The 15,488-nt window shown below is 48.4% G+C and overlaps 1 protein-coding gene across 1 annotated transcript in view; it reads right to left on the bottom strand.

The window, feature by feature from the left end:
- CCDC22 (coiled-coil domain containing 22) overlaps positions 1-15,256 on the bottom strand; it is a 45,625-nt gene extending 30,369 nt beyond the window's left edge. The window contains exon 1 of the mRNA XM_029607493.1: positions 15,080-15,256. Within this exon, the coding sequence (XP_029463353.1) occupies positions 15,080-15,129 (50 nt within the window). The 5' untranslated portion in view covers positions 15,130-15,256. The remainder of the gene's footprint in view (positions 1-15,079) is intronic.
- Between the last annotated feature and the right edge of the window lie 232 nt (positions 15,257-15,488).

Genomic DNA, 15,488 nt, shown 5'->3' with positions numbered 1-15,488 from the left:
CTGGTATAAAATTTCTTGGCGAGACTCTCCGACCGACAAGTTGAAAAAGTTGCAGAGTGGTCTAGTTAGAAATACAGATCGAGGGGTACACATGGGCGTTGCCTGACATAGTAAGGTCTTTTGAATATTTAGTGGAAATAGATCGTTATTTTGGAGAAGATGAGAAACAGAGGATAGACAAAAAATGTTTATTAATAATTTTGCAGGTCAATACAAGGGTTCGGGATTCAACTAAAGGGTTGGAAAGAGAGAGTTGTGAGATAGCACCGAACCCAGTGATTTTTATGATCCACTCAATGTTCAGGTAGGAGTGAGATCAGGCTAATATATTTTGATAATAAGATAATTGTTTGTCATTCAGTTTATTTATTTAAGTTCCGTTTATACATATAAAAAAAAAATTTTTAGACAATGTATAAAATGGATGATACAGTAATGGTATGATTTCTTCATTACACATCATGTTTTACATAACATATTAACATATGTCAGAGTAATGATAGCGATAATAAACTGTATGATAACTTGTGTTTAAGGTAATATTGTTAAAGATCAATGATATATTATACAGTTTACCGTTTAGTAATTTTAATTTTATGTATTAATAGAATCAAGAGGTGGGGTTGATTTATTCACTGTTGATCGGTTCGTTTCGACTTATTTCCCCTGAAGAAGCCAAGAAGGTGAAACAAGGGCCTTGTTGGGAATGAAAATAATTCAACCAGGAAACACTACAAATGAGGGCGTTTTAATGTGGTATATTTTGGACATCTACATGTTACAGTGCAGATTATAAATAGTGGTTAACACACTACATTAAAAAACTGTTAAATTGAAATAGCAGCACTGCCATGTTGATGAATGTACAAATAATTCAACAGCTACACGAGATTGTAGTGTTTTGTTAGCAGTGATTAATATCATATGACTGAATTGAAAATGTACTACATCTTAGGGAGAGATTCAGTTTAGTGGTAGAATAGCGTTAAGGGCTATAAATATTCATATGTACATGTTGAGAACTCTGAAAATTATAGTATCTTCAGAGAGAAATATATGTGAATGTTTTTACAGAAAAAGAATTGAAACTGACAAGAAATTAATTGTTTTAATAGATTTGAAATAAATAAATTGTTTTTATATATTTAAAAACAAATCTTTGATGTATGGCATTTGTCTGAAAGTCAAAGTGCTTTTTTTCCTTTTCTCCAAAGTGTGTGTGTGTCATTAACTTATCACATCAATAACAGTCTTTTGAAACCCAGGGGACGGACTTCTGGACTGATCTGTGGTATTCCAGGAACGAAAATTAGCAAGTAAAAACCAATTTTCCTTTCCTGTCATACCCCAGATCAGTACAGACAAGTAGGATGTACCTCCCCTACATTGGGCAGGAACCCTAAAAATCTGCTCGTAACTCTCCCCAAATGCAGTGAAGACCATGTTGATGCCCTACAGATTTCCTGCGGTGACACTAGCTGACACTCTGCCCAGGTGGCTGCTTGTGCCCTGGTAAAATGTGCACACAACCCCTCTGTCGCAGTCCAACCTTTACAGAGATAGGCTGAAAAAATAGTTTCCTTCAACCATTGTGCAATCGTGGCCTTGGATGCCTTACTACCCTTTTTGTTCCACTGAAACAGAACAAACAGATGATCCGAACACTGAAAACTGTTAGTGACCTTGGGGTACCACAGAGTCCTACGAGCATCCAATAAGCGAAGCTCTCTAGCATGAGCTGCTTCCAACAACAAATTTGGAAAAGCTGGAAACTTCACCATCTGGTTGAGATGAAACAAGGCGACAACCTTCGGTATAAAATGAAGGCACATACCTCGACGACACCCTTTCATTCGTAATCCGCAGGAAAGGATCTCTACTGGTCAACGCTTGAAGCTCCGAAACCCACCTGGCCAAACAAATTGCCACCAGGAAAGAACAGCCTTCAGGGTGAGGTCTTTCAAAGAAGCAAATGCTCAAAAGTGGGTCCAAATAGAACCCGCAGAACCAAATTAAGGCTCCGCGATTGACACATTCTACGAACCAGTGGATGAAAATGCTTCACCCCTTTGAGAAAACGCACAATGTCCAACCTAAGGCTGCCACTTGCACCCGGAGCGAATTATAGGCCAGTCCCTTTGCTAGGCCCCGCTGTAAAAAGGCCAAGATCTCAGGAATGTCTACTTACAACGGCTCTAGACCTTCCTCCAAACACCAAGATCAAACAAACACTCTCCACACCTGAACATAGGCCAGCAAAATGGAAGGTCTCCTGGCCTGAAGCAAAGTAGCAATAACCAGCTCAGAGTACACTTTCAACCTTACCTCCTCTCAAAAGCCAAGTTGCGAGACAAAAGTGATCCACCTGATTTGAAAAGATGGGCCTTTGCCGAAGCAACCCCTGCAGATGAGTCAATCTGAGGGGCCCATCTATTGCGAGATGAACCAGATGCACAAACCACAGATGGCACAGCCACTCTGGTGCTACCAGAACCACCCTTCCTGTGTGGCACTCTAGATGGGGGCAACACTTGAACTATGAGGGGCCATGGGGGAAACACGTATAACAGGATCTCCGTTGGCCAAGGATGGACCAGTGCATCGATTCCATCTGTTCCAACCTCTCTCCCTGCAGCTGAAGAACCGAACCACCTTGGCACAGGCTCCTGACGCCATCAGATCCAGCTGGGAACTGCCCCACCTGTCTCGAATGAGGTTGAAGGCCTCTGCGGACAATTACCATTCTCCCAGGTCCAAATGTTGCCTGATGAGAAAATCTGCCTGCATATAGTGTCCACTCCGGCATGAAATACCGCTATCCCTGCCAGATGCTGCTCCACCCAGACAAACAGTACCTCGGTCTCCAGAGCCACAAGGCGACTCTTCATCCCGCCATGATTGATATATGCTATTGTTGTCGCATTATCCAAGAAAACTCTGAATTTTCTTGGATTATCGGAAGGAAAGAAAGCAACGCCCTGCAAACAGCCCTCATTTCCCAATGATTTATAGATCAGGACACTTCTATGGCTGACCACAGATCTTGAGCCATCCGCCTCTGACAAACAGTCCCCCAACCTTTGAGGCTGGCATCTGTGGTCACTACCACCCAGTCCGGAGTCTCCAGATTCACTCCTCTCTCCAAATCGGGGCAAAATAGCCGCCACAAAAGACTGGATCTGAAACCCCCTGAAGTGCTAATGGAAGATGAAACTCAGACAACAGCAGATTCCAACGGAACAAAAGCACATGTGAGCAAATGCCCATGGAACTAATTCCAGCAGAGACATCATGGAACCCAAGACCTGCAAATAATCCCAGACCCTGGGCACCAAAAGTCACAGCGGGCGAAGAACCTGAGACTACCATCTTTGTCACCCTCTCCGCAGTAAGGAACAGCTTGCCTATGCGGGTATCTAACTGGGCCCCTAGATACACCAACAACTAGGACAGTGCTAGGTGATTCTTGGCTAGGTTTACTACCCATCCAAGAGCTGCAACATTTCCATCACCCGCTGAACTAACAGACACTCCATTTCCGACTTTGCACAGATGAGCCAGTGGCCCAAGTAAGGGTGAACTAGAACCCCTTTCCTTCTCAATGCCATGGCCACCACCACCATCACCTTGGTGAACGTCCATGGCGCCATAGCTAACCCGAACAGAAGGGCTCAAAACTTAAAATGCTGTCTTAGCACTATAAACTACAGAAACATCTGATACTCTGAACTTATGGGGACTTGCGGATAGGTTTCTGTTAAATCCAATGTCAAACTTCCCTTTGCAGACTGCTGCTACTGCTATCTACAACATCTCCATACAAAAACGCGGAACCCGTAGCCTTCTGGAGATCCAGAATGGAGCGAAGGGTGCCCTCTTTCTTGGGAACCATGAAGCAAATAGAGTAACTCCCTCAACCTTGTTCCTTCCGTGATTCGGGGACAATGGCATCTAGAATTTGCAGGTGTTGCAACATCTCTCCAACCACCTCACATTTGATCCAGGATGTGCGATGGGACACCAAGAAAACTTCTCTGATTAGTCGAGAAAATTCTAAAGCACAGCTGTCTCTTATTCTCTTATCACCTCAGGACCCACTGAGCTGATGCAATTTTGATCCACTCCTCGTAAGAGAGGGATAGTCTCCCCCCGACGGCCTCCAAGGAAGAGTGGACCAGCCTGATCTCATTGCAAGGACTTTCCTCCTCCGGCCCCCCCGACTGGAAATATCCCGGGAGGGTCTATGGGTGCCACGAAAGGGCTGCTGCCTTCCTGAGCCCTACTTCTGCAATGAAGCCGAAGTACTCTTGCCAGAGCAAAATCTCCTCATATCCCGGAAACAGGAATCGAACGGAAAAGTCTTCTTGCCGTTCTCTTATCCTCCGGCAGCTTACTCCTCTTAGGCTTCCCCAGATGCTTCATCAGCTGTTCCAAATCTTCCCCGAATCAGCAGTTTCCCTTTAAAAGGAAGATTGCACAATCCCTACACAAAACCTACTGCTAGAAGAATCCCTCACAGAACATGGACAAACCCTCAGCAAATACAGAATGAAGGATTGCAAACTAGAGTTATGCCAAAAAAAAAAAAATCAGACATGGAAACCCCAAGCAGCTAGACTCAGAGGATGGTGTAACACTGGGAAATGACAAAAATGGATTGCCTCCTGCATTGTACCAACTACTAAATTATCAAGAGACGCACTCAGTCCCAAAGCCAACATATTTCAATCATTAAGCTGGACAGAAAATGCTTTTTTTCTACCTTTACCTGGATATTTTATTTTTCTAATTAAACTGGTACTGGTCTTTTTTTTTTTTTTACACTTTACTTTTGTAGGTCTTCACCTAATTTCTTTTCCAGATTCTGGTTTTTTTTCTCCATTTCTCCTTATATTGATCCTTTTTATTTCAATTTTCTCTATTGCGCTATTTCTGCCTCTTTATCCACTCCAGTTCTCCTCATCTCAACTCTACATCTCCCTAGCTCCCTTGTCCTTCTCTTCCCCCAACCATCTCATTTCTGGCTCTCAAACCCTTCCCTCCACTTCCTTATCGTCATGCTGTCCCTCTCTCCAACCACCAGCTCTCACTTCTTCAAACCACTCCCTTAGATTCACACTCCTTTCCAAACATGCCCATTCCCTCCAGCCTCAGCTCTTATGCTCTCCCACCCCCATCTCTTTACCTTTCCCTCGTCATCTTTCATATCTTTTGTCTTTCACCCTTCCCATCTTCAGTCTTATTCCTCCAACCCCCCATTCTTATGCCCACTAACCTTTCCAGTCTCCAATTCTTTTCACCTCTTGCCTACCTACCGGCTTTCCACCTACCACTTTCCCCGCCTCTCTCCTTCCCCAGTTCTCCCATGCTCCATTTTTCACTGGTTTCCCAGCCTATTTTCCCTTTGTCTTTCACACACTCTGTCTCCCAATCTGCAGCTCTCCATGTCCTTCACAAATCTCAGTCCCTCCCACATTCTGAGTCCCCACTAAATCCCCCCCATTCTCCTTTCAGAGCTTCAAAGCTGCCCCTCCTGCCTTCCAGGGGCTCTCTCCCCTTAACTTCCAAACCCTCTTTGCTGCCTTCCAGCCTCCTCCTTGCCTTTCATCTCTCCTTTGTTCCCTCCCTTCCTCCACCTCTGCCCACACTGTCTGTCCAGTCCAGCCCCTCTGACAGTTCAGTTCTGTGGATCCGACAGGTCTATCATCGGTGCTTCTATCGCCTCCGTGCAGGTCACTGTTTGAATTGTGTTAAAGGGAGAGAAGGGTGCTAGCAGCAGGAAGAAGCACCAGGTCTGACCCACAACTCTGCTGTCGACAGGGGCAGCAACAATTCTTCTTTGCATCATGGGTGGCTAGAAAGGGAGACAAGAGGGTGGCAGCAGCAATTTTTCTTTGGCCTCCAATGGCCCTATCAAAAGGGAAGTCATGGCTCTTTTTCAGCCCAGTGACGACATTAGGAGGTGGCATCTGCACCCACTACTGCTTGGTGCCTGTACAACCACACAGATCGCACACCCAAAAGTCAGCCAGCTGGTGGAACTTTAGAATCCCTGCCTTCTATTATTTTTGTTGGCCTTCTCTATCTTTTCTAGCTCCACTACCTTATTTCAGATGATGCACCAAGCTGCCCACAATACTCAAGTTGTGATCCAGCATGGATCAATACAGAGGCATTATGATGTTCTCTATTTTATTCTCCATTCCTTTCCAGATAACTCAAAAAAATTCTATTTGCTTTTTTGAAAGTTACCATGTACTGAGTTGAACATTACAAGATATTATCCATGACAACTTCAAGAACTTTTTCCTGGATGGCAATTCCTAACATGGAACCCATTATTGTTACCTAGAATTAGGGTTATTTTGGCCTATGTACATCATTTTGCAATTTGTCCACATTAAAATCCATGTGCCATTTAATATGCACAGTTTCCCAGTCTTGCAAAGATCTCCTGCAATTCCTCCAAGTCTGCTTGTGCTTAACTATTTTTAATAATTTTATTTGTTCGCCTGCACTTGAACCTTTATTAGACAAATGGAGGGCTAAGCACTCACTTCATTTGTCCGAGAAGCAACTGCTCTCTGCTTTTGGTAGAATCCCCAGATTGATAAGGAATGCAAATTTAAGGGAATTTAAATATAAATTTTTAATGCAGATGTATTTGCCACCTGTCATGCTCTTTAAGGTGGGTTGATACCATCTGATCTACACCTTAAATGTGTTACGAATAGAGGTACATTGGGGCACTCTTTTTGGTCTTGGTCAGTCATTCAAGATTTTTGGGATAAATTAAAGAGATATTTCGGCGTATTATATGGGCCTCTGTATCCCTCTCTCTTGAGGAAGTTTTATTTGACTGTATGACAGTACAGCCAGGGGTGGGCAAAGGGGGGATCACCTCTTTTTACGAAAGGCGTGGTTATTGGGGAAGAAGGCTGTACTTTCTGTCTGGTGTACATCGGAGGCTCCTCCCTATTGGGCATGGAGGAATAGTTTACATGTATTAATGCAAATGGAAAACTTGGATACTACTAGGTCTTTTAAGAATAAGCAGCAATTTGTGTCCATGTGGGACAAATATATTCAATCTTTATCCCCGCAGGCTAGAAGCATGGAGCTTAATTATCCCTGAGAAGTTTGGAATAGATATCTATTGCATATCCCTTTGGTTTTCTTTCCTGCTCCATGGTTCTGTTATATTTTTGAGCATTGGAGGTGGGGGGAAATAACATTTGTAAGCTGTGATTCTCTTATTTGTTTGCCATAGTGCACATCAGTGTCAAATGTGCACCAGATTTTATATTTGATGTGGTTTGCTTACAATAAAAACTGTTTCAGACTAAATATTATTTGCAAATCTGATCAACTTGTCTCTTTTCTAAATTATTAATAAATGTATTGAACAACAGTGATCCCACTGCAGATCCCTGGCTCACTGACAGGCAGAAGGAAATGATACATTGAGTTCACTGCAAGTAAAGGAGGAGGATTAGTGGAGTACCTCAGGGATCTATTCTGGGGCTTGTTCTGTTTAATATATTTGCAAACAACATTGCAGAGGGACTAGTAGCCTTTTTACAGATGACACCAAGATTTGCAATTTGGGGGAGCAGACAGAAGTAATCTAAGAAAGCTTGAAGAGAAGTCATGTGTCTTGGCAGTTATGATTAAATTAAAAAAAGATATGCAGCTTCTTGCATTTGGAATGCAGAAATCCACGGAAGCAGTACACAATGGGGGTGAGATAATGTTTGCCAAGAAGGAAAGAGACCTTAAGGTGATCATGTCTGGTGATCTCAAGGTAGTAAAACAGTGTGATAAGGCAATGGCCAGAGCCAGTGGAATGTTAAGGTGAAAAGAAAGAGCACACAAAATGCCATGATGTCAAACCAAAGGTCCATTCAGCCCAGCATCTGTCTGACGGTGGAAGCACCTGGCAAAGCAGTAGAAAAAAAGGTGATACTGCCTCTGTGCAGATAACTGGCAAGACTTCACCTAAAGCGAGTCCAATTCTTTGGGGAGGGGGGGGGGGGCATATCTCTGAAAGGATACAGATAGCCTTATTTTGGACTTCCTACACCCTATCAAAATAGTTCAGGGTCTGGACCAAAAGCCCTATGACGTGAGACAAAAGAAAATTAGGTCTTACCTTGGTTAATTTTCGTTCCTGTAGTACCACGGATCAGTCCAGACTCCTGGGTTTTGCCCCCCTCCTAGCAGATGGAGACAGAAGTTTACAAACCAAACTCCGCCTTAACTAGGCTGGTGCCACCTACAGTCTGGCAGTCTTACTTAATGTCAAAGCAGATGAAGCCCCAAATCTCACCACAAACGAACTATATATAGAAACCTACCAACCAACCACTGGCTCACCTATTCCCCAAATGGGACCAGAACCCGAGCCATTGATAAACACCAACAGACAACCGAAACAGGACAGAGAGAAAGAACACCACACGATAACGGACTCTCCCTCATCATAGCAGATACGGGCGGGACTCTGGACTGATCCGTGGTACTACAGGAACGAAAATTAACCAAGGTAAGACCTAATTTTCTTTTCCCTGTACGTACCCGGATCAGTCCAGACTCCTGGGATGTACCAGAGCTACCCTACTTGGGGTGGGAACCGGAGAGTCCCGCTCTGAGCACTCCGGCACCAAAACTGCTCGTGCTGGAATCCTGCACATCTAGGCAATAATGCCGAGCAAATGTATGCAAAGACTTCCACGTTGCTGCCCTACCAATCTCTTCCGTAGAAAAGTGGTTGCACTCCGCCCAGGACGTAGCCTGGGAACGAGTCGAATGGGCTCTTAAGCCCACTGGCAGAGACCTGCCCTGGAGAAAGTACGCCGAACCAATCGCCTCTGTTAACTAGCGGGCAATAGTCGTCTTGGCCGCCGCCTGACCCCGACGATGACCGCCCCACAGAACAAAGAGATGGTCTGACACACGAAAAGCATTTGTAACCTCCAAACAATACAACAATGCCCTTCGCACATCCAACCGACGTAAGTCACGCTGACCCGGAACAGATGTATCCGCGGGAGATCCACAGTCTGATTGAGATGAAAAGCAGACACCACCTTAGGCAAAAGGACGGCACCGTACGAATTGAAACACCGGAATCCGAAATCCGCAGAAAAGGCTCCCGACAAGACAAAGCTTGAAGCTCTGACACCCGTCTTGCCGAGACAATCGCTTGCCGAGACAATCGCTACCAAAAACACTACCTTTAGAGTCAAATCCTTCACAGTAGCCTTACGAATGGGCTCGAAGGGAGCGGCGCACAACGCCCTCAAGACCAAATTCAGGTTCCACGACGGACATGGAGAATGGAGCGGCGGACGCAAATGCTTTGCTCCCTGAAGAAAACGTACAACATCCGGATGGGAGGATAACCTCCCACCTGGGCCTGGGCCCCGCAACAACACCAACGTCGCAACCTGAACCCGAAGGGAACTACAAGACAACCCCTTCGACAAACCAGCCTGGAGAAAACGTAAAATCTCCGGCCCGAGGTCCACGTAGTCCGCAATCTTTGCTCAAGACACCACGACTCAAATACCTTCCAAACGCGTACATACGCCAGCGACGTGGATGCCTTGCGGGATCGTAACAGCGTCGAAACAACCGCATCCGAATAACCCCGTGCCTTCAGCCTACGCCTCTCAAAAGCCATGCCGCTAGACAAAAGCATTCGACCCGGTCGAAACAAACGGACCCCTGATGGAGTAGGTCCGGCACATACGGGAACCGGATGGGATCCTCCAGCGCCAGATTCTGGAAATCCGCGAACCACGGCCTCCGAGGCCACTCGGGCGCGACGAGCACAACGGGCGTCGGATGTAGTTCTATGCGTCGGATTGTCCGTCCGATGAGCGGCCATGGCGGGAACACGTAAAGAAGTACTTCCGTCGGCCAGGGAAGTGCCAGGGCGTCCACACCCTATGCTCCCGTTTCCCTACGGCGAGCAAAGAACCGTGGAGCCCTGGCATTCCGAAATATCGTCATCAGATCCAAGGCCGGTGTTCCCCACTGAGCACAAAGGAGCCGGAACGCCCCGTCCGCGAGCTCCCACTCGCCGGGGTCTAGACGATGACGACTGAGGAAATCCGCCTGAACGTTCTCCACTCCGGCAATATGTGACGCCGCTAGACACTGTAAGTGCCTCTCGGCCCAGTGCATGAGCTGATGAGCTTCGGCGGCCACCGGTTGACCCGGAGTACCGCCTTGACGGTTGAGATACGCCACAGTCGTCGCAGTGTCCGACAGGAACCTACCCCGCACCAGCGGAAGAAAACGCCCGGAGAGCCAAACGCACCGCCCTGGTGTCCAACCGATTGATGGACCAAGACGCTTCCGTCGGTGACCACGTGCCCTGGACCGACTGTCTGAGGCACACCGCGCCCCAGCCCTACAGGCTGGCATCTGTGGCAACCACCGTCCACGAGGGAACTGCCAACGAAACTCCCCGTGCCAAGTTGCCTGGACATAGCCACCAGGCCATGCTGGAGTGCACCAACTGCGGTAGCGGCAAGGGGAGATAAAACTCTTCCGACACCGGATTCCTACGGCTCAGCAACGCCCACTGTAAGAGACGCTTATGAGCGAACGCCCAGGGAACCAATTCTCGGGTGGACGTCATTGACCCCACCATTTGCAAGTAATCCCAGACGACTGGAATGGCCTTGCTCAACAACCGGCCGGCTTGTCCCTGCCACTTGATCATTCGCTCCTGCGTTAGGTACACCATGCCTTTCCGAGTGTCGAACAGAGCTTCCAAAAATTCCAGTGATTGCGAAGGCTCCAGATGACTCTTGGCCAGGTTAATAACCCAGCCAAGCCTTTGCAGTAAACCGACCACCCGTTGGACCGCTAACCGACACAGTTGTTCGGACTTCGCCCGCATCAACCAATCGTTCAGATACGGGTGGACCAGACACCCCTCCTTGCGAAGGTGGGCAGCCACCACGACCATGATCTTGGTGAACGTCCGCGGAGCCGTTGCCAATCCGAACGGTAGAGCTTGAAATTGAAAGTGCTGCTCCAAAACCGCGAATCGGAGGTACTGTTGATACTCCTTGCGGATTCCGATATGCAGATACGCCTCCGCGAGATCCAGAGACGCCAGAAACTCACCCTGTCTCACCGAGGCAATTACCGACCGCAGAGTTTCCATCCGAAAACGGGGAATCCGCAAGCACCTGTTGACCCCTTTGAGGTCTAGAATAGGCCGAAACATGCTGAATATCGACCGCTGCGAAGCTTGTGCGACGGCACCGGAACGATCGCGCCTAGCTCCCGCAAGTGACACATCGTTTCCCGCAGCGCTCGCCTCCTTTCCGAAAACCCGCATGGCGACACCATGAGACACGGCCGGGGCCGCCGTGCAAAATCTAATGCGTAACCTTGACTTATCACCTCTAGGACCCACTGATCCGAGGTGATTCTGGCCCACTCCCCGTAAAATCGCCCCAACCTGCCGCCGATTTCCGGAACCGAGGAGTGGACCTGCCGCCCATCCTTGCGAAAGTTTACTGACCGGCGCCCCTGTACCGGCGCCCGGTCTGCCAAAACGGCGCCCTCGAAAGGACTGCGCATACGACTGTTGCCTAGAAGCATTGTGTCGAAAAGACGAGGTGGTCTACGACCACCCCTGAAGCAGAATCTCGCCGCTGGGGCCCCCCTAGTCCGCGGTCTATCCTCCGGTAAACGATGGACCTTGTTCTCGCCCACCGACTCAATTAAATCCTCCAACTCTTTCCCAAAGAGCAACTTTCCTTTAAACGGTAGGGACCCTAACCTAGCTTTAGAAGATACGTCTGCCGCCCAATGTCGCAGCCATAACAAGCGCCGCGCCGACCCCGCCGACACCATGGCACATGCCGAGGTGCGCAGCAAATCATAAAACGCATTGGCACTATAAGCAATCACCGCCTCTAAACGACCGGCCTGCAGCGCCTTCTCCCGCGACAGAGCTTCCTTAGCGGAGAGCTGCTGAGCCCACCGAAGTCCTGCCCGCAAAGAGAAATCGCTGCAAATAGCCGCTCGAACCCCGAGAGCGGAGACCACGAAAATCTTCTTGAGCTGCACCTCCAGCTTGCAATCCTGTAAATCCTTAAGGACCGTCCCACCAGTCACCGGAATGGTGGTCCTCTTTGTCACGGCCGCCACTGCCGAATCTATTCTCGGGCTTTTGAACAACTCGAGCGCATCCTCCGTAAGCGGATACCATTTATCCATGGCCTTAGCAACCTTCAACCCCAAATCTGGGGTGTCCCATTCCTTAAACAGCAGATTCGATGCTGAAAAATGCAACGGAAACTGATCCGTGCGACCGAGCCAAGACTCCTGCTGCGGCAACTCGATAGCTAGTTCCTCCAGGATAGCCGGAATCAACGGCGCGAGCTCGTCCTGGCGAAACAAGCACACTAACAAGCGTACTACCTTAGGGTCATCCCCGTCCCCGTAGCCAATACTGGGACCAACTGTTCCCGGATCCCCGTCCCCCTCAATGCCTCGCGGCTGGGACGGCGGATCCTGCTCGTCCGGTTCATCTGACTCAGATTCGGTATCCGGGTCCCCCCGTGGCGCTCCCAACCGGAATGGTCGGACCACCCCCGAGGGATCCGACACCGGAGTGGACCGGACTCTCTTCCGGGATTCTGACCTCTGGCCTGCACACAGCGAACCCCGCGCACTTTTCCTGGCCATGTGCCGCGCTCTAAAAGCCCTGTGCATCACCAACACGAACTCCGAATTAAAGGAGTCTGAAGAGCTAAGATCCGGGTCCTCACCCGGCACGCTCTCCACCGCCGGCCGCGGTGCCGCGCCCCCTTCAGGGACTGACCGCTGTGGGGACAACGTGGGAGGTAAATCCTCCCTCCCCCTCCCTGCCTCGGACGCCGCCTTTCTCGGCCGTGCAGGGGACAAAATGGCGGATTTTCCCGCCACCGACGTCGCCGGGCTCAAAATGGCGCCCGTTCCCGCGCTGCGCAGGGACGGGCCAGCCTTCACCCCCGACGAGCTTCCCGGAGCCTCGGCTCGTGCCTGCCGTGCTCTCCGCGGCGGCGGAGCAGCTGAGCCACCTTCCCCCCCCCCGAGAGACAGCCGGAACCGAGGCTGTCACGGGAGAGGCGCCGGGCCGCGCCGCAGGCCCTGCACACAGGACGCCGCGGCATGCTCCCAACTCTCCCGGCGACTACAAAAAACAAAAACGCAGCTGCTCCCCGTTCCCTTCGCCCTCGCGATCACGAACGGCGCGCCCGAAGGGACAGAAAAAGACAACAGAAAGACGGCCAGCACGGTAAACCAACACACAAATTAAATAATTTTTTTTTTTTTTTTTTTAAATACCTCTGGCTCCGGGACCACCTGGGGGGAGTGAGCCGGGCTCCCCGGTATCACCCCCAGGCAGACAACACGCTGGCAAGGGCCCTCAGCCCACCTTCAGCGGTCTCAACCCCCCAGGGACCTGGGAAGAGGGACGGGCGGACCAGCAGGCACCCCACTGCGGTCTCAGCCCCTACTTACCTACCTAAAAACTCTCAAAACAAACTACCAATCAAAAATCTGATCTCTTACTTTTTTTTTTTTTTTTTTTTTTTTTTTTACTCAGAAAACTAGGCCTCAGCTCAGACTGTAGGATTTGCACCCCCTCCACCTGCTAGGAGACAGAAGAAGACTGCCAGACTGTAGGTGGCACCAGCCTAGTTAAGGCGGAGTTTGGTTTGTAAACTTCTGTCTCCATCTGCTAGGAGGGGGGCAAAACCCAGGAGTCTGGACTGATCCGGGTACGTACAGGGAAGGGCCTACATACATTAAAAACATTCAAATATTTCAAAGGAATAAATGCAAAAGCAAATCTTTTTCAGAGGAAAAAATGCTCTAGAACAGTGGTGCATAAACAGGAGGGGACAGGAAGCACAAATGATACTACACAGGGTGCAGACATCAGCCAGCCAGGAAATGAGTGACAGGCTGGGAGATCAACAGCACAGAGGTATGTTAAGTGAGTGAGAGGGGAGGGGGAAGAGAAAGAGGGAGAGACTGGTGAAGCTGGGGTGGTGTGATATTAAAGACACAAATTTCAAATCATATGGGAACCATTTCACTCCTGGTTGGCAAGGAACAATGTTTTGAGTTATAGTTTGCTACTGCACACAGACACGTTTAGAAGAATATAGTGATTTTGTGTACAAGGTGTGTGTGTGTGTGGGGGGGGGGGGGGGGGGGGGGTTCTTAAGGGACTGTTTTTTAAATATGATCAATCATAAATTCAGTGCAGTGTGTTTGCAATATCTTTCAATGAAGACAACATTTAACAAAAATGTAACTCCAAATCTTTTGCATATTTTAACTATCAAAATTAAACTGGGTGGGAAACTTTTTTTTTTTTAACAGAATATGTAAAAATAGTATTAGGCAAGGTGCCAGTTTTGTGGGTGCAGTGGATGCTTGAGCACAGTAAACTCCTTCACTGTGGCTAGGGAAGGATAATTTAGCTCCCCCAATCATTTGGAAAAGGTGACTCCATGATTGCGAGCACATCAAGCCTGGTTGCATCACTGTGGAAAAAAAAAATGTGGATTTAAGTGGGGATAGGATGAGTGCCCCAACCACTAGTATGAATGAAAATGGCCAGACAGCTTGAAGTTTGCTTACCATGCTCTAGAACAACAACTAAAAAAGGTATAAGATTCTAACAGATAACTTCAAGAGCAACATCAGATTATTTTTCTTGGCCAGAAAGGTTGGTGGATACAGGAAATGGTCTCCCGAGTAAGTTAGTGTAGATAAAAACAGTAAAAGAATGGAAGTAAACCCCAGCTAAGCACAGCTGATCCTTAGTTGCAAATAAGTGAGGGAAAAGACAGATCGACTGGGAGGTCTATAGCACCACACCAATAAAGAAAATGTGCAGTCTGGATAGGTCTTATCTGCTACCGTGCCCCTGTACTTCTGCAGCAGTATATCGCTGCTCAGAAGCTGAGCAAAGTGCTGGAGCAGCATCCGCTCCACTCTAGAAGTCTCCCACTAGCCATTTGTCACCCCCTCTCTCTCGATTTCTTACGCTCCACACATCCGCAGGGTGCGGATCAGGATCCTGTCCGCATCCTCCATGCTGGGCCAGAAACAGGAAGCAGAAGAAACGTTCCCGCTATCAGAGTCCCGAAACTAGCACCGAGTCAGATGCGCTCCAAATCACGGGGCGGCCGAGGGAAGGAGGTAGGGCTCGACGGGAAATGTAGTCCGTAGGCCAACACATGCGCAGAAGTCCGTGCTTTCCATGACGTCACAGGAAATGCGTGTTTGGGTTTTTTTAAAGGTTATACCAAGCAGTTTATTTGTCCCACACCTTAACTGTGTTTCATATAGGTCTCTTAAAGTCAGACTGCATCTGTCACGGCTTCATATGAGTATTTATAAGATATCCTGTTTCATGGGTATAGATAGATAGACTTGCGACAGTCTCACGCCAA

The sequence above is a fragment of the Rhinatrema bivittatum genome, chromosome 1 (assembly GCF_901001135.1).
Source record: "Rhinatrema bivittatum chromosome 1, aRhiBiv1.1, whole genome shotgun sequence".
Lineage (NCBI taxonomy): Eukaryota > Metazoa > Chordata > Amphibia > Gymnophiona > Rhinatrematidae > Rhinatrema > Rhinatrema bivittatum.
This window is presented reverse-complemented; position numbering and strand designations above follow the sequence as displayed.